Source organism: Mesocricetus auratus, unplaced genomic scaffold (assembly GCF_017639785.1).
Source record: "Mesocricetus auratus isolate SY011 unplaced genomic scaffold, BCM_Maur_2.0 Super-Scaffold_100014, whole genome shotgun sequence".
NCBI classification, from domain to species: domain Eukaryota; kingdom Metazoa; phylum Chordata; class Mammalia; order Rodentia; family Cricetidae; genus Mesocricetus; species Mesocricetus auratus.
Genome location: NW_024429197.1, coordinates 18,265,975 through 18,288,829, shown reverse-complemented (window position 1 = coordinate 18,288,829; position 22,855 = coordinate 18,265,975). Strand labels below are relative to the sequence as shown.

The 22,855-nt window shown below is 47.0% G+C and overlaps 2 protein-coding genes across 3 annotated transcripts in view; one reads left to right on the top strand and one right to left on the bottom strand.

Annotated features, from left to right (window-relative positions):
• The window catches only part of Mtf1 (metal regulatory transcription factor 1), a 45,608-nt gene extending 28,359 nt beyond the window's left edge, over nt 1-17,249 (top strand). The window contains exons 7-11 of one of the 2 annotated variants that reach the window (XM_013123876.3): nt 1,233-1,310; nt 9,398-9,500; nt 9,948-10,549; nt 14,348-14,408; nt 16,524-17,249. In XM_013123876.3, coding sequence (XP_012979330.1) covers nt 1,233-1,310; nt 9,398-9,500; nt 9,948-10,549; nt 14,348-14,408; nt 16,524-16,720 — 1,041 coding nt within the window. In that variant the 3' untranslated portion in view covers nt 16,721-17,249. Of the gene's footprint in view, nt 1-1,232; nt 1,311-9,397; nt 9,501-9,947; nt 10,550-14,344; nt 14,409-16,523 lie in introns of both variants that reach the window. The other variant, XM_005084358.4, reaches the window with a different exon arrangement.
• Nucleotides 17,250-21,754: 4,505 nt separating this feature from the next.
• On the bottom strand, nt 21,755-22,841 carry CUNH1orf122 (chromosome unknown C1orf122 homolog). Its single transcript, XM_005084361.4, has 3 exons — nt 22,769-22,841; nt 22,480-22,681; nt 21,755-22,224 (listed from the first exon to the last, which is right to left on the bottom strand). The coding sequence occupies exons 1-3, from the start codon at nt 22,801-22,803 to the stop codon at nt 22,129-22,131; spliced, it is 333 nt and encodes a 110-aa protein (XP_005084418.1). The 5' UTR covers nt 22,804-22,841; the 3' UTR covers nt 21,755-22,128.
• Nucleotides 22,842-22,855: the final 14 nt, after the last annotated feature.

Sequence of the window (22,855 nt, the reverse complement as noted above, 5' to 3'; positions counted from 1 at the left end):
TGTCGTCTGTTAATTAGCTACAAATTGGACACATCACTCCCTTGTCATAGCATCGATTTTCTCATATTTCAAATGAGAGTATTAAATAATACTTCTCCAGTTTATTTGAATAATAAATGAGTATGTAAAATCACTTTATATGTGATGAGAGAAATTTTACAAATATTACTGATTTCATGCTTTTTTTTGTTGTTGCATCTTGAATCATAAAGGTTTAGAGCACTAACTGTTCTTCCAGAGAATCTGGGTTTGATTCCCAGCACCCTCATGGAGGTTCACTGCAGTCTGTAGCTCAAGTCTCAAATGATCCAAAGCTCTCTTCTGGCCTCCTTGAACAGCAAGCACACACATAGTACACAGACATACATGGAGACAAAACACACATAAAATTAAACTTAAAACAACAACAAACACCTATTAACCACTTTAAGAAACAATTGAGGCTGGAGAGATGGCTCAGAGGTTAAGAGCACTGACTGTTCTTCCAGAGGTCCTGAGTTCAATCCCAGCAACCACATGGTGGCTCACAACCATCTGTAATGAGATCTGGTATTCGGGCCTGGAGGTAGACATGCAGAAAGAATACTGTATACATAATAAATCTTTGGAAAGAAAGAAAGAAAGAAAGAAAGAAAGAAAGAAAGAAAGAAAGAAAGAGAGAGAGAGAGAAAGAAAGAAAGAATTGAGCAGGTGTCTCGTACCTTCAGTCCCAGCACTTAGGAGGTAGAGGCAGAATGGTCATAAATTCAAGATCATCTCTGGCTGTATAGAGAATTGGAAGCCATGCTGGGTTATGTGACATCTTGCCTCAGAAGAACTGGAGGTGGAATGTATATATTCTAATAAGAATATTGGAAGGATTTTTCTTTTAAGTTTGTTTTGTTTTCTTTCTTTCTTTCTTTTTTTCTTGAGACAGGGTTTCTCTGTATTCTTTGGAGGCTGTTTTGGAACTCACTCTGTAGACCAGGCTGGCCTCGAACTCAAGATCCCCCTGCCTCTGCCTCCCGAGTGCTGGGAATAAAGGCGTGCACCACCAATGCCTGGCTTTTGTTTTCTTTTTAATGAGCTATCTACTTAGCCCCTGCTTTGGATGTGTGCACCCTTTCTTAAGTGACACATACAGACATTTGGAACCTTAAGGACTTGGTAATCAAGCATTTTATTATGGAATATGCCACTATAATTTTCATTTATTGTATTTGTTGTTTAATTACAATTTTTTTCTTTCACAGGATACAAATCACTCGCTTTATTTGAGTGAGTTGGGCCTTCTGTCCACGGATTCCGAATTGCAAGAAAATTCCAGTACTGTAAGTGTTCCTGAGGAGGGGTACTAGAGGAATTCCTCTTTGAAAACAAAGGAGGGCCAGTCTGAAGTCTCCTAGATCTGATTGTGTTCAGTCCCTGACGTGGAGGTTCCTTTTCTACTCTGGGAATGCCTTTGGCCTAGATCATTTGTTTAATGGTCTTTTGCTCCCAGAAGATTTCTTATTTTACTAATTTAGGCAAATATTCAGTGAGTAACATTCCAGTAGCCACTGTGCAGCCAACAGTGCAACCAGGAATGTGTGGTTTGGCCTCAAGGAACTTGAGGGTCTAGTTCAATGTGCCAGAATTTTGGGGTTCCTGGACTTGGACTTGTCTCTACCCTGCGTCTCACCTGCCTTTGGCTGTTTCCTTCTTTAAGCTCCCCTTAGTGGACATTTGAAGGGGGCTTACCGAGCAGGTTCCACAGTGTGCTAACAGACTACTACATGAAGTCTGAGCTTATGCGATCCAGCTGTTTGCGTGTTTTCCCTACACTAATTTTGAGGTTTGTACTCAGGCTAGATTTTCTGTCACTCTTCATAATGAATCATGTAACTGAATGTGTTTAAACACAGGCTGAAGAGTGACTTAGAAATGTTAGGGGGAAATGCTCCCTTTTCTCAACTGTCTTGTATTTTGAGACAGTCTCTGTATAGTTCAGGCTGGTTTTGAACTTAGGACAATCTAGGCAGGCTGATTCTACAGCCATCCAGATGCCGGGACTACCTGTATGAGCACCATACTGAACTGGAAAACCTTTTCTTAAAGTATGGAGGTCAATAGAGTCAATAGCGGTACCTGTGAGAATGTAAGTTCTTATCTGGGTGATCCTGTAGTCCCATTGATCGGAGACTGAGGCAGGAGGATCACTGGAGCCTAGCAGTTTGAGACAATTCTGAGTAACAGTGAGGCCTGTCTCTAAGCAAGAAGAAAATAGAGAGTATGCGCTTGTGCTCCCGTTATAACCACAGAGTCAGCATAGCTGAGAGTGATATTCAAAAGTGTACTTGGGGGCTAGGGATTTAGGCAAGTACAATGCCCTGAGTTCCACGTCCCACCTCACTCTGTGTGTGTGTGTGTGTGTGTGTGTGTGTGTGTGTGTGTGTGTGTGTGTGTGTGTGTGTTGTTTAATGTAAGGCCTAAGGAATGCTAGGCAAGTATTCTACCACTGAGCTAAATCCTCAGCCCAGATAGAAGATTTCATATCTAACACTTGCTCATGGGCATTAGTGAATATGTTTATGCAAATAGGAAGTCTCACTGCAGAAATGGGAACTATTTAAAAATGAAACCAGGAAAAAATAAAATAAAAATGAAACCAGGTATGATGGTACATGCTTCTAACCCTAGTACTTGGGAATTGGAGGCAGGAGGATTGCCAATAATTTGTGGTCAACCTATACTGTATAAGTGAGACCTTCTTCCTGATAAATAAATAAGGTAAACCAAGCCAACCTTGATATTTGGGCATTAAAGTGAGTATCTGTGATCCTAACACTTGTGAGGTACAAGTAGCAAGATTGTACATTCAAGGAGCTATGCTACAAAAAATAGTAAGTTTAGAACTGAAAATTACGTCAGATAATTCAAAACCAGGGACTAACAAAACAGCTCAGTGGAGAAAGTGCTTGTCACTCAGGCCTGGGGAGCTGAGTTTAGTCTCTGGAGTCTCCAAAATCAATAGGAAATTTACCGCTCTGAGTTCTCCTCTGCTCTCCACAATATGTTGTGTTCCTGTACATGTGTGCCCTTGAAGGAATGCAAAGAAGCCACATGATAAGATTCTTAGGTTAGACTTGACAATGAAGAGAAGAGAACCCTCTGTTAAGCTGGAGAACAAAGGTGAAAAACATTGAATATTCCACATGATTGTCATTCATATTACAGAACACATTTTCTGAAGTTTATATTCAAGAGTTACCTAACCTAAGGCTTCTGGGTACAATGTTCCTGTAACATTTATTTAGTCCATGTGTGTGCACAAATATTGCACTTGTGTGTACGGATACATGCCACAGCACACATACAGAGGTCAGAAGACAACTTCTGGGACCTGGGGAATTGAACTGAGAACATCAGACTTGCAAGGGCAGTCTTCTTTATCACAGAGCCATCTGGAAGCCCAACATTTAACTATCACATAGCTGAGAAGTCCATGTTGGCCAGGACTATGGCATAAGACTTGGAAGCTTTTGGGAGCTCTGAGGCCACCAGGGAAGACACCTGATAAATGGGAACCATAGGAAGTTTGTGAAAAGTGCAGCTGTTTCCAGCATAGTTACCTGTGCCAAGAGAGGACTCCTATCCCCTAGTCTATTTTGCTCTTGGCACTCAATGTTTAGCCCAGATTTGGAAAGAGTTTTTCAGTCTTTAAAACCAAGGAACAGTCAGACTAATGTGATATCTCTTAGTAATTGGGGTAATCAAGTGGTAAATGTGTATGAGATTATTATCTTTTTTTTTTTTTTTTTTTTTTTTTTTTTTGGTTTTTTTGAGACAGGGTTTCTCTGTGGCTTTGGAGGCTGTCCTGGAACTCGCTCTGTAGACCAGGCTGGCCTCGAACTCACAGAGATCCGCCTGCCTCTGCCTCCCGAGTGCTGGGATTAAAGGTGTGCGCCACCAACACCCAGCTTTTTTTTTTTTGAGATTATTATCTTAAGGGTGTATGTGTATATGTGTCCTAGAAATGAACCTGGTTTGCTCCACCCTTTTGAGAACAGGCTGGATCTACCAGGGAGTGGCCATTGGGTCTTTTGGTTGCTGAGCTCTGAGCTCTTCTGGACCTAAACAGCTCCTGCTGTTCTTCCTGCTCTGACCCAGAGCTCAGCTGTCCTCACCTCTGCTTTGGAGAGTCATTCCTACTAATTCTGCAGCTGCAGGTTTTGCTCTGAAACCTGGTGGGGGCTCAGCACCTACCCTTCCTCCCTCTCTCCCACTCTTCCTCTCCCTGCCTCCCTCTTTCTTCTTCTATGTTTTGGAACCTTTATTGAAGAGCGTTGTACATGCACAGAGGGGTATATACCATAAGTGTGCTGCCTGATGAGTCATCACACCATGGCACCAGCACAGAGCGATGAGTTTCTCATGGTTTGGTCTTTATGCTTGCTTCTGTTTGCCTTTTCTCTCAAAACACCGAGCTTAAGAAATTAATTGTAGCTGAGTGACGGTGGCTCACATCTTTAATCCCAGCACTCAAGAGGCAGTGGCAGGTGGATCTCTGTGTGTTCCAGGCCAGCCTGGTCTACAGAGCGAGTTCCAGGACAGCCTCCAAAACAATACAGAGAAACCCTGTCTTGAAAACTGCCCCCCCACCAAAAAAAAAAGAAAAGCCAATTTTTTTTTTTTTTTTTTGGTTTTTCGAGACAGGGTTTCTCTGTGGCTTTGGAGGCTGTCCTGGAACTCGCTCTGTAGACCAGGTTGGCCTCGAACTCACAGAGATCCGCCTGCCTCTGCCTCCCGAGGGCTGGGATTAAAGGCGTGCGCCACCAACGCCCGGCTGCCAAAAATTTTTTTTCTTTTAATTGTAGCCCATGTGATGTTGCACACCTGTAATCCCAGCTCTTGGAAAGCAGAGACAGGAGAGTTGCTACAAGTTTAAGGTTGATTTACTTAGTGGCCAGCTAGAGCTGCACAATGAAGGTCTCTCTAGAAACAAGAATAGAACATAAAACTAAGGCATTAGGTTTTATAACCAGTATTTCTGTTCCTTCTCTTTCTCTTTTATGTATGTGTGGTGTGTGCATACATGTTATACAGATGAGGTCAAAGGAAGATGTCAGGCATCTTGCTCTGGAACTAGGGCTGGTGGAATTCTCTTGTCTTGGCCTCCTATGGTGCTGGGATTATATGTGCTCAGGCAGCAATGTCAGTCCCTTCCCTTCCCTTCCCTTCCCTTCCCTTCCCTTCCCTTCCCCTTTTTCCCTTTCCCTTCTTTCTCTCCTTTCCTTTTTTTCTTTCTTCCGTCCTTTTATCCCCTCCTTTCTCTCTCTCCCTCTCTCTCCCTCCCTCTCTCTCTCCCTCTCTCTTTCCCTCTCTTTCTCTCTCTCCCCCCCCCTCTCCCTCCCTCTCCCCCCCCCATGACTTCTTGAGGTCACATGCAGAATCTGAAGGTCACAGCCTTGGCCTGAGTCCTGACTCAGCTGGGCAGGGAACTAGAGGTGCCTGCTGCATAGGTCGCTGCCATCTGCTCCACACTGCCCTTCAGTGACTGTGCTTTCCCTTGTTCTTTTTGTTTGTTGGTTTTGTTTTGACTTTGAGATCCTCTTGTCACTGCTTCCCAAGTGCTTAGATTAAAGGCCTTCACCACACACCTGGCTCCCCTTGGTTCTTACAGCAGATGGAGTCAGGGTAGAATAACTAATTGCCTCTGAAGCAGCTCTGTAATTAAGGACCTCCACACTGGGGACAGCCCCAGTCCCCATGTCTGCACAGCAGCAAGGCAGCCCTTGAGCTCTCTGGCCCACAAGCAGAGCTGTAGAATGCCTGGAAGATACGATGGCAGCTGGGACAAAGCCCCACCCAAAGATAGGTTTTACTTTGATTTGTAACAGTGTCTTCTTTTGAAATAGGGTCTGGCTGCAGAGTCAGTCCATGCTGGCCTCAAACTCATAACAGTCCTCCTGTCTCTGAGTGTTAGAATTATAGGCATGAGCCACACACCCTTCTTTTACAGTGAACTCTCTCTGTCTCTGTCCGTTCCCTCCCCCCCCGTCTCGCCCTCTCTCCGTCTTCCCTCCCTCCCTCCCTCCCTCCACATGTGTTACTGAGGAGAACACACGAGTGCTACTGTGTACAAGTCAGAGCTCAGTCTCAGGTGTTGGTCCTCGCCTTCCCTGTTGTAAGACCGCAGGGTCTCTGTTGTTTTTTCCATCAGGCTCACTGGGTTCTGACCTGGGGATTCTGTCTCCCTTTTCTCTGGCTGTGGAATGCTGAGATTGCATAAGCTTATGTTGCTGTCTAGCTTTTCTGTGTCTTCTGGGTATTCAAACTCAGATCTTCACACTTGTGTAACAAATCCCTTTATCCTTTACCCACCGACCCATTCGGAAGTTCCCTTTGTCTTCCTCCTTCCTGCCCTTTTTTCCACCCTCATTTTTAAATTTGTTCTTTAGAGACAATACCTCACCGTGGAGCTCAGGCCAGCTTTAACAGCCCTGCCTACTTCTAGTCTGCAGGACTCTGTGGCTATAGACAAGAGCCACCATGCCCGGGTGGATTGCTTTCAATTTTATTTGCAGTTCACATAAAGTCTGTATTTTAGGGGCTGGAGAGATGGCTCAGTGGGTAAAAGCATGGCTGCTTTTCCAGAGGTCCTGAGTTCAATTCCCAGCAACCACATGGCGGCTCCCAGCCATCTGTAGTAGATTGCCCTCTTCTGGTTTTGCAGGTGTACATGTAGAAAGAGCACTCATATACATAAAATAAATCAATCTTTTTTTTTAATCTGTGTTTTAACCCTGACTTAAACTTTGGGGTTTAAGCTTACACTGTTCCAGGATGCATTTGACTGAAGTCTTCAGACAACTCAGGTGCATCCACTCCAGGGTGTCAGGACTTCCGGTCCCTAGCCTTCTGTCACCCTGCTTTCCCAGACTTTTGTGAGCAGATGGCTTTGCCATGTAGAATTCTGAGGTGGCCAGTGGGCAGGAGAACTGTAGCTTCCTTTCATTTCGTTAAATTTTGCGTGTGCGCGTGTGTGTGTGGGAGAGGTATATGCAGTTACTCAGGGAGGCCAGAGGCATTGGCTTCCTCTGGGGTTTGAGTCTCAGGTGGTTGTGAGACATGGATACTGGGAACTGAGCTCTGAAAGAGCATTGTCGACTCGTAACCACTGCGCCATCTCTCCAGCTCCACCTTTTAGTAAATGCTTTGGCCTCTGGCATGTGAAGTATAAGGCTTCCACGGCTTTTTGTCACTGAAGTTCTTAGGTTAGTTTGATTTCTTACTGGTTTGATTACTTACATTACATATTAGAATGTCATGACCTTGAAAGATATTATGTCACTACTGCAGAAGAGGGGGAAACTGCAGGGAAGCTTTTCAGTCTGTTTTCTATTGCTGATAACACAGTACCACAGACTAAGTTTTACAGAAAAGTAATTTACTTTGACTCATGATTCTGGGAGCCCAAAGTTGATGGGCCAGGTGTGTGTGTGTGTGTGTGCGCGCGCACGCGTGCGCGCGTGCATGCGTGCGTACAGGTGTACAGTCGTGATGGGAAGGATGTATGTGTGTAGGTGTGTACAGTCATGCTCGTTCTGGTGGAGGCGGAGGTAATCATCAGGTGTCTTCCTCTGTCACTATGCACTTTAGTTTTTGCGATTGGATGGATCTCTTACTCAACTTGGAGCTCACCATTGTGGCTAGATTGGCTGGTCAGCAAGCCCCAGGAATCCTCTTGACTCTGCCTCCCCAGTGCTGGGATCAAACACATGCACCACTGTATCTGCCTTCTGTTATTATCATGCTTATATTTATTCATTTATTTTTGTGGGGGTGTGGGTGCTAGGCATCTAAACACAGGTACTCTGCCTACATGAGAAACATATTACATACTAAGTCCTTAATCCCCCTCCTTTATTTTTGGGGAACAGGATCCTCCACATGTAGGCCAGGCTAGCCTTGAACCTGGACTGGCCTTGGACTTTCTATCTCTGGACTTGTCTCTGACTCTTGTATACTGGGATAACAGATGTGTGCCATCCCTGCCTTTAGTGGTAGCCTCTCTGGCAGGAAGGTTGAATGTGTATGTCCTGGTCTCTTTACTTTTTTTTTTTTTTTTCAGACAGGCTACCCTGAAACTCACTATGTAGAGCAGGCTAGCCTGGAACTGACAAAGGTCCACTCACCTCTGATTCCCAATTGCTTGGATTAAAGGTTGTGCTGTCAGGCCTGGCCTCTTCCCGTTTTTTTCAAGACAGGGTTTCTCTGTATTGCCTTGGAGCCTGTCCTAGAATTCACAGAGATCCCAGTGCTGGGATTAAAGGGGGGCGACACCAACACCTGGCCACCTGTTCCCTTTTTGTGAAGCCAGTAGCACTGAGTGTTAACCTCTGCAGTGACCCTACCTGATCCCCACTCCCTAAGCTTTATGGGGCTTAAGCCCTAGCATGAGTTCCTTTCTGTTTTTTTAAAAGGGGATCATTTTGGCTCATTTAACAAGAGTTTCCATGAGGCAAATTATAGCAGTAATATTCAGACTATAATTTCATTTGTATGTAGGATTAGATCTTTTAAAGCAAGGTTTACAAGATTTGGATTTACTTTATTTTTGGTTTTTCGAGACAGAGTTCTCTGTATTGTTTTGGAGGCTGTCCTGTAGACCAGGCTGGCCTTGAACTCACAGACATTGGCCTGCCTCCGCCTCCTGAGTGCTGGGATTAAAGGCGTGTGCCACCAATGCCCGGCTGATTTAGATTTGCTTTTATGTACATGAGTGTTTTGCTTGCACACTGCATGACGATTGTCCATGGAGGTCAGAAGAGGGAATTAAAACCCCTGGAACTAGAGTTACAGATGGTTGTTAGCAGCATGTGGGTCCAGGGTGCACCCAAGCCCCATCCCATTCTGAGAAGCCTCCACTTTTAAAATGCACTGGAGTAAACATTCCAGGCTTTGTAGAGCCCATAGTCTCCATCACAGCTCCTTGTGTCTGATGATTCACTGTAAAAACCGCATCCCTGTGCGTGTACCACATTCCAGAGACACTTCATACAAAATCTGGTCATCCAGTTGCAGGGCAGAGCTGCTGATGCTTCATGACTCAGTTGCAGGGAAACACATGTTCCTTTGCAGGAGGTGGAGATGAATACTGGCCATGATGGTCCACACCTGTGATCCCAGGGCTCAAAGACCAAGGCAGTAGGATCAGTTCCAGACCGGCTTGAGCCATTTAATGAGCCCCTGTCTCAAAAGAAAAAAAATTGAGCTCGGGAGTGGAAGGCTGGTCTGAGGGCACTGGGTTCAGTACCTACAAAAGGGAGATAGGAGCCTGAAGCCTATAGGAAGGTCATTCTAGTTCCCCTGCTTTGTGTATATCCCCAAGGGGAGACTCTCTCAGGATGACGACTCTCACCTCTCTCCCTGTCAGACCCAGGACCAGGACCTCAGCACAATTTCACCAGCAATCATCTTTGAATCAATGTTCCAGAGTTCAGATGACTCTGCAATTCAGGATGACCCTCTGCAGACAGGTATGTTTTCACTTTTCAATCCATCCTTTCCTGACTTCCCATGATGCTCGGGGAAGGTCTCCTTTTCAATCTCTTGTTGGATTTCAAAGAACAGTGAGACCTGTGAACTTTTTTCCTTTAGTGTGCCACTCCGTTCATGAGTGTGTGGGACCCACAAATGAGGCTGCTGACGTGTGCATAGCACTGCTGGAATGGAATGTCTGTACAGTACAGCTTTCCACTGCCAGATGTCTTCTGACTAATCATCCCGAAAAGCTTGTCTCTTCTCCTTGCTGAAGAGCCACAGGATACTTTTGTTTTGTTTACTTAGTTCCCGTCTTTATAAAGTGTGCTTGATCAGGAAGCCAGGCTAGCTAGCAGTGAAGTGATAGGCCCATAAAGACTTTTTTTGTGGTGCCTGTGACGCTTGGGATATGGATACATGTTTCTTTTTCTTTTCCTTGCCAGCTGCCTTGATTGAAAGTTTTAATGGTGACGCAGAGTCTGTCAATGATGTTCCACCACCTGCAGGAAATTCAGCATCTTTATCCCTTCCACTTGTACTGCAGCCTGGCATCTCTGAGCCACCCCAGCCTTTGCTACCAGCCTCAGCTCCGTCCGCTCCTCCACCTGCTCCCGCCCTAGGACCTGGTTCCCAGCCAGCTGCATTTGGCGGCCCCCCTGCTCTCTTACAACCTCCAGAAGTGCCTGTTCCCCACAGCACACAGTTTGCTGCTAATCATCAAGAGTTTCTTCCGCACCCCCAGGTGCCACCCCAGTCCATCGTACCAGGACTTTCTGTTGTTGCTGGGGCTCCTGCATCAGCAGCAACAGCAGTGGCATCAGCCGTGGCAGCACCAGCCCCACCACAAAGTACTACTGAGCCCCTGCCTGCTATGGTCCAGACTCTGCCCCTGGGTGCCAACTCTGTCCTAACTAGTAATCCCACCATAACCATCACCCCAACTCCCAACACGGCAATCCTGCAGTCCAGCCTGGTCATGGGAGAGCAGAACTTACAGTGGATACTGAACGGTGCCACCGGTTCGCCACAGAACCAAGAACAGATTGTAAGTATTACTCATAAATAAGCACATGCAGTGGGGTGAAGTGTGTAGAGGACATGCCCCTTCCATCCTTCCTTCTTGCTAGTAGAAATGGGGATTGAACCGTCACACACGCTAGGCAAAGCGCTCTATCATCGAGCATATCCCCAGCCTTCAGTCTCTTATTTCAAAGCGGAAATGGCTGCCTTGTCAACCTCAAAACATGTATCCATGTAACTGTTTCCTCCAGTAAACTGGTGCAGATCCAGGGGAATGGATTGATATTTACGATAAAGACAAGAAAAAAAACTTTTTAAAACATTTTTATTAATTTATTTTTTACATTCCAATCTCAGTTTCCTCTCCCCCCTCCCTACAAGAAAAACAACTTTAAAGTTTACCTAGTGAAGACACCTGAATGAATATTCCCCTAAAGCTAACCACATCATCTAGTGCCACACAGGCATGCCCAGCCTTTGGCCTATGGGCTGCATGTGTCCCAAGATGGCCATGAATTTGACTCAGCATTGGCAGGCCACATCATCACCTTGTGACATCAAAAGGTTGGACTCTCCTGTGAAGGAAAGCAGTCAGCAGACCCCAGAGGCCCAGGAATATGTCAGGGAAGCACATGTTTACTTCTTCTTTTGGTTTTTGGTTTTTCGAGATATGGTTTCTCTGTATTGCTTTAGAGGCTGTCCTGGAACTCGCTTTGTAGAATAGTCTGGCCTTGAACTCACAGACATCTGCCTGCCTCTGCCTCCCAAGTGCTGGAATTAAAGGCGTGTGCCACCAACACCTGGCTCCCTGGGTACTTTTCTAAGAATGCATTTAAGTCTTGACTCTGGAAATACTTGGCCACCATGTCAGTGTGGTTTTTTTTGGGGGGGGGCGGGGTTCAAGACAAGGTTTCTCTGTGGCTTTGGAGGCTGTCCTGGAACTAGCTTTTGTAGACCACCAGGCTGGTCTCGAACTCACAGAGATCCACCTGTCTCTGCCTCCCGAGTGCTGGGATTAAAGGTGTGTGCCACCAACGCCTGGCATCAGTGTGTTTTGAGAGCCAGATTCTATGCTGGAGGATACAGGAAAAAGAAAAGGTATACATTTAGGGTGTACATTCAAGTAAAGAGACTAAAATAAATTATTAATATTACCAACAGGCGAAGAGCCCAATAATACCAGCAGTGAAGCAAAACAAAACAAAGCCCTTTGGCTGAGCTTTTACCTCATGTGGAAGGGATGACTTTTAGGATGTTTATTGTTGAGAGGGGCACGTATGTGCCATGGCATGTGTGTGGAGGTCAGAGGACAATTTGTGGGAGACATTTCTTGGTGACAGGTGTCTCTACCTACTACTTCCCCCTCCCTCCCTTTTTTTCTTTTAGATAGGGTCTCTACTGAGCCCTGGCTGACCAGTAACTAAACTCTGTAGACCAGGTCAGTGTAAAACCTACAGAGATCCGCCTGCTTCTGCCTCCTGAGTTCTGGGATTAAAGGCCTGGGCCACCAAGCCAGGCTCCACTAAGCTGTCTTGTCAGCAGTATTTTAGTTTTTTTTTCAGCTTTATTTTTAATTTTTGTGTATACATGTCTGTCCACTATGTGCTAGCCTGGTGCCCTCAGGAGCCATAATAGAGTGATTAGCCCATACAAGGCAAAGTAGAGACCTGAAAATAGCCAGGATATCCCCAGAGCTCTGCTACCACTTGAGAGAGCTCAGACACTCAGAGGCTTGCATGGCCACACAGATCAAGAGGACCTTGAGTCATGGCTAGGAATTGGGTGGAAAGTAGGAGGAACTACAGAGGGAAATTTGTGCATAGGTTTGAACAAACTGGAAAGATAGTTTAGAAATGGTTTGGCAGCCAGCTGTGGATGAGATGATCAGGGTCATTGGAAGGACCTTTCCAGTATTCTCTCCCAGTCTGCTGCTTAGAGTCTTCATTGTTTTTCTGAATCTGCCCTTGGGAGCTGTTTAAACAAATGCCATTCTTTTCCCGTGTGGGAATCATTTACATATATTTAAATATTGGCCTCATGCCTGTAATCCCTTTGCTGAGGAGGTGTAGGCAAGAAAACTAGGTTTAAGGCCAGCCTGGACTATGCAGTCAGATCCAGTGTCTCCACACCTCCTGCCCATAAAAAGTGGGGGACCGGACACTTGTGTCTCCACACCTCCTCCCCATAAAAAGTGGGGGAGACCGGACACTTGTGTCTCCCATCTCTTTTCTGTTTTACCCCCGACTTTGAGGACTAAACTTAGGCAAGTGCTCTACTACTGAGCTACGCTCCTCAGCCTCTATCACTTCCTTTCATAGTTCTATCGCTGTCTTAGCCAGAAGTCAAAATTCTGCCCAGACTCATGTTGAAGCACATTTTGTTTTCAAAGTACGATTTTTAAAAGCCCCTTTAAGACACAAATACAGAAATCCTTTTTTTTAGCCGGGCATTGGTGGTGCATGCCTGCCTTTAATCCCAGCACTCAGGAAGCAGAGGCAGGAGGATCTCTGTGAGTTCGAGGCCAGCCTGGTCTACAGAGCGAGTTCCAGGACAGCCTCCAAAACAATGCAGAGAAACCCTGTCTCGAAAAACCAAAAAAAAGAGAAATTGTTTTTATGTGAATGGGTATTTTGCTTGCATGCATGTCTGTGTACCACATGTGAGCAATGCCTGTGGAGGCCAGGAGAGGGCACTGGGTCCCCTAGAACTAGAGATAGACACTGCCATGTAGATGCCATTGTATGCTACATGTACATACTGGGAATTGAACTCTGGGCCTCTGGAAGAGCAACCAATACTCTCAAATGCTCAGCCATCTCTTCAACCCCCCAGAAACCCTTCAATATAATAGGAAGTAAAGTGAGATTCTAGGACAGGTTTTTTTAGATTTTTGTTTGTTTGTTTGTTTTTGCTTGTCTCATTTTTTTGAGATGAGGGTATCTTACATTAGGTCTGATTTCAAACTCACTATGCAGCCAAGGCTGGCCTTGAACTCCTGACCTTCTAGCCTTAGCCTCCTGAGTGCTGTGTGCCTATGCACAATGTATGGTCTTCATAGAGACAGTATAAAGGCTGATGTGTACTGACTGCTGCAAGCTGAGTGTTGTCTTGTACCACCTCATTCATCTTCAGAGACCCTTGAGAGGCTCTTCAGTTATCATTCCAGACTTTGTAGGAAACCCAGACTCTAATGACTTAAGTCACTTGACTACAGCCTCAGTGTGGGAGGTAGAAGCAGGTGAATGGCACGTCTGTGACTAGCCTGGGCTATATATATAGTGAGAGCGTACTTCATAAGACAAAATGAAAAAGTCCACTCACTTGCCTGACAGGTGATAGAGCCTGGACACAAATCTGGTTTAGCCAAGTCCAAGACCCACGGCCTTTAGGGTACTGTGTGCTCATGATAGATAGACAGATAGCCTTAGCCTGCCCTGGGTGGTCAGTCTACACCCTGGGGGCATAAAGGAACTTTCCTGCTCTCACAAGAGAATTAGAATAGACAAGGCTGCCCAGGAGTCCCTCTAAGAAGGCCATTGCATGAGAAAAGCAGCCTCGGAGGAGTCTTTGGACAAATACAATCCACTGGACTAGGCAGCTGGGAGGCAGCCAAGTAATGGGGACAAAGCTAGCTATAATGTCAGCATGGAATATCAAACAGTACAGTGACCTCATATCAGTGCAAACAGAGCACCCTTCAGGACAGAAATGCCTGAACACTGAGGCTTGTGTATCTTCTTGGGTGACCACTACAGTGGGGGAGGTTTTGTTGCAGTGGCCATAAGTGTGATTTTGTTGTGCTGTGTTTTGTTTTCCTCAGCAGCAAGCATCGAAAGTCGAGCAGGTGTATTTTACCACTGCAGTACCAGTAGCCAGTAGCACAGGTATGTAATTCCATGTTAGCTTTAAAAGAAAGTACTCTGGACTCTTTGTCCTTGCTTCCATTTTTAAGGTTGTGGTGTTTTTTTGTTTTTTGGGTTTTTTATTTTATTTTATTAAATCGTGAGACAGCCTTAATTAAGTTGACATTCCATTGTTTACTGAGTAGCCCGTGTTCTCATGGAGACCAGAAGCCGGTGTGCTGCTGCTGAAAATGTGGGCTTCATTCTTTACCTAGTCCGAGTGCTTTCCCGTTGATAGAGCTTGTAGGGAGAAGCAGGGGAGAAAGGTTAGATCACAGTCAATGCTGAAGAGGGCAGTTGTTAGTTCACCAGCTCTTTTGTAATTACAGTCAGCAGCAGTACCGGGGCAGAGCCTAAGCAGCGCTGGAGGGTCCGTGCATTCGAGAGCTGGGCTGTGTCCTCTAGCAGGGCCTTTCACTTGAAACTTGCTCTCTTTTTGTACTAACCCTGGATCCAGGCATGGTGGTGCATGCCTGTCCTGCCAGCACTGTGGGGCTAAGGCTGGGCGACTGAGAGAATCCAGCTCCACGTTAGCCTGGGCTGTGTGGTGAATTCTAGGCCCGTCTAGTAAAATCCTGCAGTGACAGGTAGACTAAATAACGGAGTGGAATAAGGGTAAAGGGAAGGAGAGATAAAAATTGAGGCCCACTTGGGTAGTGGTGGCACACGTCTTTAATCCCAGCCCTCGGGAGGCAGATGCAGGCGGATCTTTATGAGTTCCAGGACAGCCAGGACTACACAGAGAAACCATTTTTTTTTAAGATTTTATTTATTTATTATGTATACAGCACTCCATGTATGCCAGAAGAGGGCACCAGATCTCACTACAGATGGTTGTGAGCCACCATGTAGTTGCTGGGAATTGAACTCAGGAGCTATAGAAGAGCAGCCAGTGCTCTTAACCTCTGAGCCATCTCTCCAGCCCCAAGAAACCATTTTAAAAAACAAACAAAAAAGTTGGGACCCAAAGAGATTCACTGACTCTCCCAAGATTGTAAGTGAACTTGTAGGCAAACTCTCTGAGAACCGATCCCACCCCGCGTCCTCTCACTGGCCTTCAGATCTGTTATACACAGAACCTGGCTAGGTATAGAGCCCATGTGTGCATAATACACGTGAAAGTGAACTGAGAAAGGATACAGAGCACATGTGTGCGTAATACATGTGAAAGTGAACTGAGAAAGGATACAGAGCACATGTGTGCATGATACATGTGATAGTGAACTGAGAAAGGATACAGAGCACATGTGTGCGTAATACATGTGATAGTGAACTGAGAAAGGATACAGAGCACATGTGTGCATAATACACGGGATAGTGAACTGAGAAAGGATACAGAGCACATGCGTGCAGGATACAGAGCACATGTGTGCATAACACATGGGATAGTGAACTGAGAAAGGATACAGAGAACATGCATGCATAAAACACGTGATAACGAACTGAGAAAGGATACAGAGCACATGTGTGCATAACACATGGGATAGTGAACTGAGACAGGATACGAATGTGTGCACATACCAGTCAAACATGGCCGTAAGAAGCTGGGGGCCTGAGCAGGTCCTGTGCAGTGTGGAGAGGGGTGCAGGAGGCGAGCAGCAGTGCGGTGTGCATGTGCCTGGTGCGCAGCACTGGCTGCCACAGGTTAGTCATTTGCACAGCCTGCAGGGAGCACCACCTGGGGCAGGAGGAGAGCAGAGAATCAGCTGGACCTTGAAAGATGAGAATAATTCTTGCGAAGAACAGCAGCTGCCCGCCAGTTAAGACAAAAGGAAGAGCCCAGAATCTGAAGAGGAGAAGAGAGGCATTTGCTATGGACTGCACAGACAGGCAGCAGAAAGAGAGGCAGAGTGCATCTAGATTGTGTGGGTGGCTCTCCTAAGAAGGAAGCATCATAAAGGGCTACAGGAATACCTGACAGGCTTTTTCCTGGGAAAGAACCTGGTCCAATTTAAAGCATAGCAAAGCCCAAAGCATGGCATCCCACCCATCACGCCTGTCTCCCTAGCACTCCGTTCTCCCTAGTCCGTGTTCCCTCGCCCATCTTGCTTCTGCTCCTGGCCACTTGAAGAGCAGTCTCTCTCACCTCTCTCACAGGGAGCTCTGTCCAGCAGATTGGCCTCAGTGTTCCTGTGATCATCATCAAACAAGAGGAGGCCTGTCAGTGTCAGTGTGCGTGCCGGGACTCTGCGAAGGAGCGGGCAGCCAGCCGGAAAAAGGGCTGTTCTTCCCCACCCCCTCCAGAGCTGAACCCCCAGCCTCCTGATGGGCCCAACCTGCAGTTGCCACCCTAGACTTCTCCCTCACCCCGCCCCCTCCTCCTCCACTGGACCCTCTTCCTGTGAGCAAAGCAGACAGGCTGAGGCTCCTCAGACCCTCTGAAATGTTAAGTGCCATGGATGTGTCAGAGTTCCTGTCCCTCCAGAGCCTGAACACCCCATCCAATCCGGTTCACGTGAAGCACTACTGCAGGGTAGAGGAGATGGGCCTGGCCAGCAGCTTCTTGAGGGAAGGGCCTGTGTGCATGCCCCACAGGAACAGGGTGAGCAGGAAGTGTCGGGTGATGCTGCCATCATGGGGTGAGAAATTGGAAGGATGAAGAGATCTGCCATCTGAAAGCCTCACCTTTCAGACATATTTTCTTTACTCATATCCCAGGAACATCCATTTTAAGGAACTGATCTTTGGAGGAAAAAAAAAGAAAAAGAAAAAAAAAGCTAAGTTATAAGTGAACTGTCTGGCTGCACTGTATGTCACTTTTGCTTATTGTTATGTGAACTTGGAAATTAAGGTTACTGGTATGCATAAAAGTTCTAAATGAAAGGGTGTGGTTTCCATCAATTTGGTACTGCCCATCATTTGCACTGGGGTCATTGTGGATTGGGCAGGAGAGTTCAGTGTGCTGGGTGTTGCTCCTCCCTCTGTGTCTTTTTTAATCTGAGGCAATTCCTGTCTGGAGGACCAGACCGCCGCTCTGCGGAAGCGGGTAGTGGCATGGGCAGGTGAGAGTTGTGAGCTTGTTTTGTTGTTATCGCTTTGTTTCTGTGGAGCTTGGAGTAGATGCAGAGGGGTCTGTCCTGTATCCTGCTCAATCCCTGTGGGCAGCTTCAGGCCCCTTGGCCATAGTGATGCGTGGTTCTGCAGGGCCTGAGGCAAATGTTGACATCCCTGTTGCTAATACGCTAGAGCTGGCTCTAGCAAAGCCACAGTCTTTGCCTTCTTGGCTCTTCCTATTGCTCAGTGCTTGTCAGGGCTGGAAGCTTGGAGTGCACCCCTCCTGAGGAAGCACCCTATTTTCTCCTAAAGTGAACACAAGGCTTATGGCCAGTGGCTGCCAGTCTGCCTGTCTTTGGATGAAGTAGCAGGTGGAACCCCGTTCTAGCCAGGCTTTTGGTATTCCCTCCCATCTCCATTCCTCACATCTCTGGATTTTGCATATAGCCTCGTACAGTGCAAACAAGGATGTGATTTTCTAAACAAAAAGGAAAAAAAAAAAACTAAAACGATGATCTTCTACTCAGGGTAAAATAAAAAAAAATTTCCCCTTCCACCAAAAGGCCTGAAGCTTGCAGTCAGTTACCTCGTTTGAAATGTTTCATTAAGTTGTGTTATAGGATTTTTTTATTAGTGTATAGAATTATATTCATCTGCCTGCCTTTGGCTCCAGGTTACTGCCTCTTCAGATATAAGTACAATCCATAGGAGAATGAATGGGAGTTGCTGTTCTTCACCATTGGTGCTTGGGAAGCTCAGTGGCTAGCTGTGTCCAGGGTCTGCTGCAAGGCGCAAGGTCTCGTGCCCAAACAAGACAATGAGAGAGGTGTGTGGGCTGCCCTCCTGCTGTCTGGGCCTTCCCTCAGAGCCAGCCAGGATGGTGTTCTATTAGAAGGCCCTTGTCTAAAGGCGAGGTATTTAGAGACAGTTGACCAAGAGTCATGGCAGCAGTAATGGGGAGAAATGGGTACAGATACAAGCAGCTGGTCTCCCACCCAGGAGTTGACCAGGAGTGTGAATTTCTTAATGACATTCTATGTACCGTCTCTCCCCAAATGGCTGGTAGGTTTGGGCAACCGTAGGCCTCAGCAGTAATCCATAAAATAGGAGGAGCCCTTTGTTAGCACAGTGGTTAAGCCTCCTTGAGGAACCAGCTGCTTAGATGCAAGTTGTCTTTGGCTGTCTCTAGTGTCTTTGGCACTTGCACCCACGGGAAGCTTTGTACTCAGGCTCTTGCTGTTTTCTAACCTCTGAGGAGAGCAGTGACTGGGACCCGAAAGTGATGACCTGGGAGCTGACATAGGAAACAGGAGCCCAGGGAGGATGTGTGGAAGGTTTTAATGGTTTAAATATGGCTTCTTGGTTAGCTAGGGCTGTGCTCTTGGGTCACTGACTTTTTACTCTCCATATTGAGGGGTGTGGAAGATGCTTGTAAGCAGATGAGTTTCCGGGTGAAGGAGTTAAGTATTTTTCTTTGTGGGGGACTGCAGAACATGAGACTTGTAGATCTGAATAGCTTTGGAAGTTGAGGAATGCGCTTAGAATCAATAGCAGTGCAGGGCCAGGCGTGTTCCACAGGGAAGACAGACTTCCTGCCGCGCTGTGCCGGCTCTCCTCTCCTCCTCCTCTCAGAAGCCCAGCCTCTAATGCCAAGGACCTTGGAGAAGAGGGAACCCCCTGGCTAAGTTAGAGCCAGAAAGGCCCTTCATGGAGCGCATGGCTTCTCAGGGGAATGAATTCTGGCAGGTGAATTTAAACCCTTTCTTCCTCCCGTGGTAGCCTTCACCAGTGTCAGCCTGTAGATCATACTTGGGCTACCACTGGCATCTCCAGTTTAGCCCCTTCTAAGAGACCAGTCCACAGCAGGAGTGGAGAGTGGAGCTGGTGGCCTTAGGAGGTCACCAGGTAACCTTAGTCCCACCAAACTGCCTTATAAATGGGGCCCTTCCCAGAGTGGAGGACAAGGTTGAGGGAAGGTGGCTCAGTCTCCTTGACAGGGTCTGGCCAACTTCATAGGGCAGCACTGGTTTGGTGACTGGAGTAGTGTCATTTATTGACTTTTATTCTGGTTTAGAAGATCATGGTACAACGCCAAGGAGAGGCCTTGAGATGTGGGGACCTCTAGGTAGAAGGCAAGGGGCTTCCCTTCCCGAGAGTTAGAACATGGGAAAAGTTGGTTTTCCAAGTCAAGGCAGTGGACTGGTGGGGTAATGGAGTTTGATGAGGTTTTCCCGAGGCTTTGTATGATGCTGAATGTGTTCAGAGGGACAAATTTGCAAGACCTCATATTGGTATATTAAAGAAATAATAAAATAAAAGCACTTTAGGTTACTTTATCTTTAACCCAATTGCTGCAATTTCTGTTGTGTATGTATATATATACATATATATACTTTCCACAAAGTTTTATATTTTGCTCAGAATAAAAAGTTGAGGTGTGAAAAGAAAAGCACTTACTTTGGTGCAATATATGCGTAGCTTGACAGTCGTTATCCCATGTGGCCCTGGCCCAGCCGGTTTTTCCTGCTCGTCAGCCCTGTGCTGAAGCTGTCCATAGGGAGACACTATCCTCCATCTCAGCAGCTGCTCAATCTATGCAAGCCTTCCCTGTGTGCCCCGGGCGCCCCCTCAGGCCCTCCGAGGAACTGCTGCAGCTGTTTTCTGGTGACTGCTGAGTCCCTTTCTACCGCTTCTCAATCCCTATCTTTCCCCTCTTCACCATGACAAAATGATTCCTGGGAGGAACAGACAGGTTGTTCTTGGTAAAAAGCTGGCACCTTCTAGACTTTCTTATTTATAATCACATCCATTAAAGGTAACGGCTTCTCCAGCATCACTGAAACTATTGATTTGTGGAACGCACCACTGTTGCTCATTTACAGCTTCTTTTTAACACCCCCAATCAGAAATATGTTGGAAGAAAGGAGTGGGCAATACAAGCCATTTCTGTACTGCTCTCTACACCACCTGTGTTGGTTCAAAGCAGACTGCCAGGCTTCATCAAATTGAGTAATAAAGCCACTAATAATCTCCCTCACAGGCTTCCACCTAATCTTAAATGCCTGCGGAAGACCAGAGGCATTTTAAATACACTTCAGCCAGAGCAAGATTTCCACAGATGCAGTTTCCAAGCAGTTCTGCTGTGACGTAGACGGGAAACTGTCCATCTTTGTTTGAGGTGGAAGGGGTTCAGCCACAAAACCAGATGATACATATTTCTGATTGGTCATTCTGGCCTGTTTCTGGCATATTCTTGGGGCAGAGATAAAAGGGTCTCGTTTCCTATGCCCCAGCCCTTGGTGGTGGTGGTGTCGATCATTAGCTTGGGCGTTTCTCACTGTTACTCCTGGTGACAAGAGGACTTCTCAGTCTACACTGAAAATACAAGTTATTGGATCTGTCAAGGCATATTATCGTACAAGCTTTTTCTAGAAGTGGATTTAAAAACAATGCACTGCTCCTTTGGTGGTGGCCTACTGGGCCAAAAAGAAGTGATGTCACATCACTTTCTCAAGTCAATGCAGTTTCTACTTTTTTTTACAGGAAATTTTTTCGTAAAACTTTTTTCCACCAAAACCTAGGGTGTTTTTGCAATATTCCCATTGCCCTCGTGGTGCCAAGCCAGAGGCTCGTCTGCCCTGGCAGCGCGTGTTCTCAGGCCTCCCAAGAGCTGTTTGATTCAACAGTCTGCATCTTTTGTTGTCATTTGGAGAAAATGTCATTGAGGTTGGAGTTCCAGGCAACTGTTCCCTAGTTCCAGTTTGGGGAAGGGGGCTGGAAACAGGCTTTTCTGGCTATCTGGTTCAGACCCAGCCAGAAGAAGCCACAAATTCTCTTTCCTAACACACACTAATCATTGGCCAGTGGTCTTGGTGACAAGTTTTTAAGACCCAAATAGTTTTATTTGGATTATGTACAAGTGTCAAATTTATTTTAAATGTAAAACATGGGAACAACGGACTTCCACTGAGCGATATGAAAACGTTACAGGTTCAGTACTTCCAAAGGAAGAAACTTCCAAACCCAAAAAAATAAATAAATACAAATTTGTATTTTTGAAGAATGTGAAATAATGGTGTTTGCTTAATTGCTCATTTTGTATAAACTTAATATTGTACTTTAAAATATCTGCTATGAAGTGAAAATTTAACTTTTTGGAATTGAAAAAGCAATATTAAATACTAATGAAATCTTAATTAAATGCTTATTTAAATCTGGTAGTATATGTGGTATTACTTCCCGTCCCTGTCCCTGGTTCTCTCCCCACTCCTCATTGCCCAGCCATCAAGTCTTGGAAGGGGGGACAGAAAGGAAAAGATCGGTCACCAGGAGTCTGCAGGTTTCCTTTTAATCAAGACTCTGCTGAAGTGTTTTGTGGGGCAGAGAGCCCCCAAAGCATGAAATGAACATGGAATACCACCTGGAACCCCCAAAGCAGGCCAGACCACTCTGGCCAGCACTGCTGGCCTGCCGGAATCCGAGTCCTCAAGACTGGATATTCGTTGGCTACATTTCAAAACACAGTACTGCCTTCAGCCAGGACAACGTGGGAGTGAACCCAGCTGCTAGTAGAGTTGCCATCCCAGGCTGAGGGCCAAGTACCAGCAACTGCCAGTGAAGACTGGCCCCTTTAGTGAAGGGAGTTGGTCAGAGTCCAGCCACCGGCCCCAGAAAAGGACAGAAGTCAGGGTGCCCGGCTAGGAAATGGTCAAGGCTCCGCAGCTCCATCACCAGCATCCTTTGGAAGGCCACCTCTGGCGGATACAGCTGGCTGGGGCGGCGCTCCGGACTTGGCTGAACCGTTCTAGTTTAACAGAAAAAGGGGGTGGGGATAATAAGCCTGGGAGGAAAGGCCTTAGGTTAGGCCCTGCAAGGACAAGGCCACTTGGCATCTTGACAATACCGTACTTTTTCCAAAACCTCACCCAGATCAAAGGAGGTTGGGTGTAGAGCGGTGGGGTTGCTCTCCCACCCTCCTCTGGGGCGGGGGTCGAGCTTGGCCAATGTAGACAGTGGGCAGACCCAACCTCCCCAGGCCCAGCCCTGAGTGGGCACTGACCCCGCCGCCAGCCGGCTCCGGACGCCGTCGGCCCAGCTGCCGCAGCATCTCCTCGCAGGCGGCGATGGTGTCCAGGAGCTGCCGCTGCCGCTGCTCCACGGCGTCCAGCAGCTGCTGGGCGCGCTCATCCCGGGGCGGCTGCGGGGGTGGCCTCCCGCCGAGCCCCAGCCCCGCCTTCCCACGGTCCACGCCGGCAGCCTCCCTGCCCAGGAGAGAGACAGCGTCAGGGCTGGCGCTGGGTGGCGCGAGGTCGCGGCCCCAACCCACCGTCCCGCGGGCCCGCTCTCACCCCCGTGACCAGGCTGCGCCCGGGCCCCACTCCATCGCCGCCCGACCACCACCCCCCTGCCGGCCGCCCCCGCCCCGGCGCCACGCG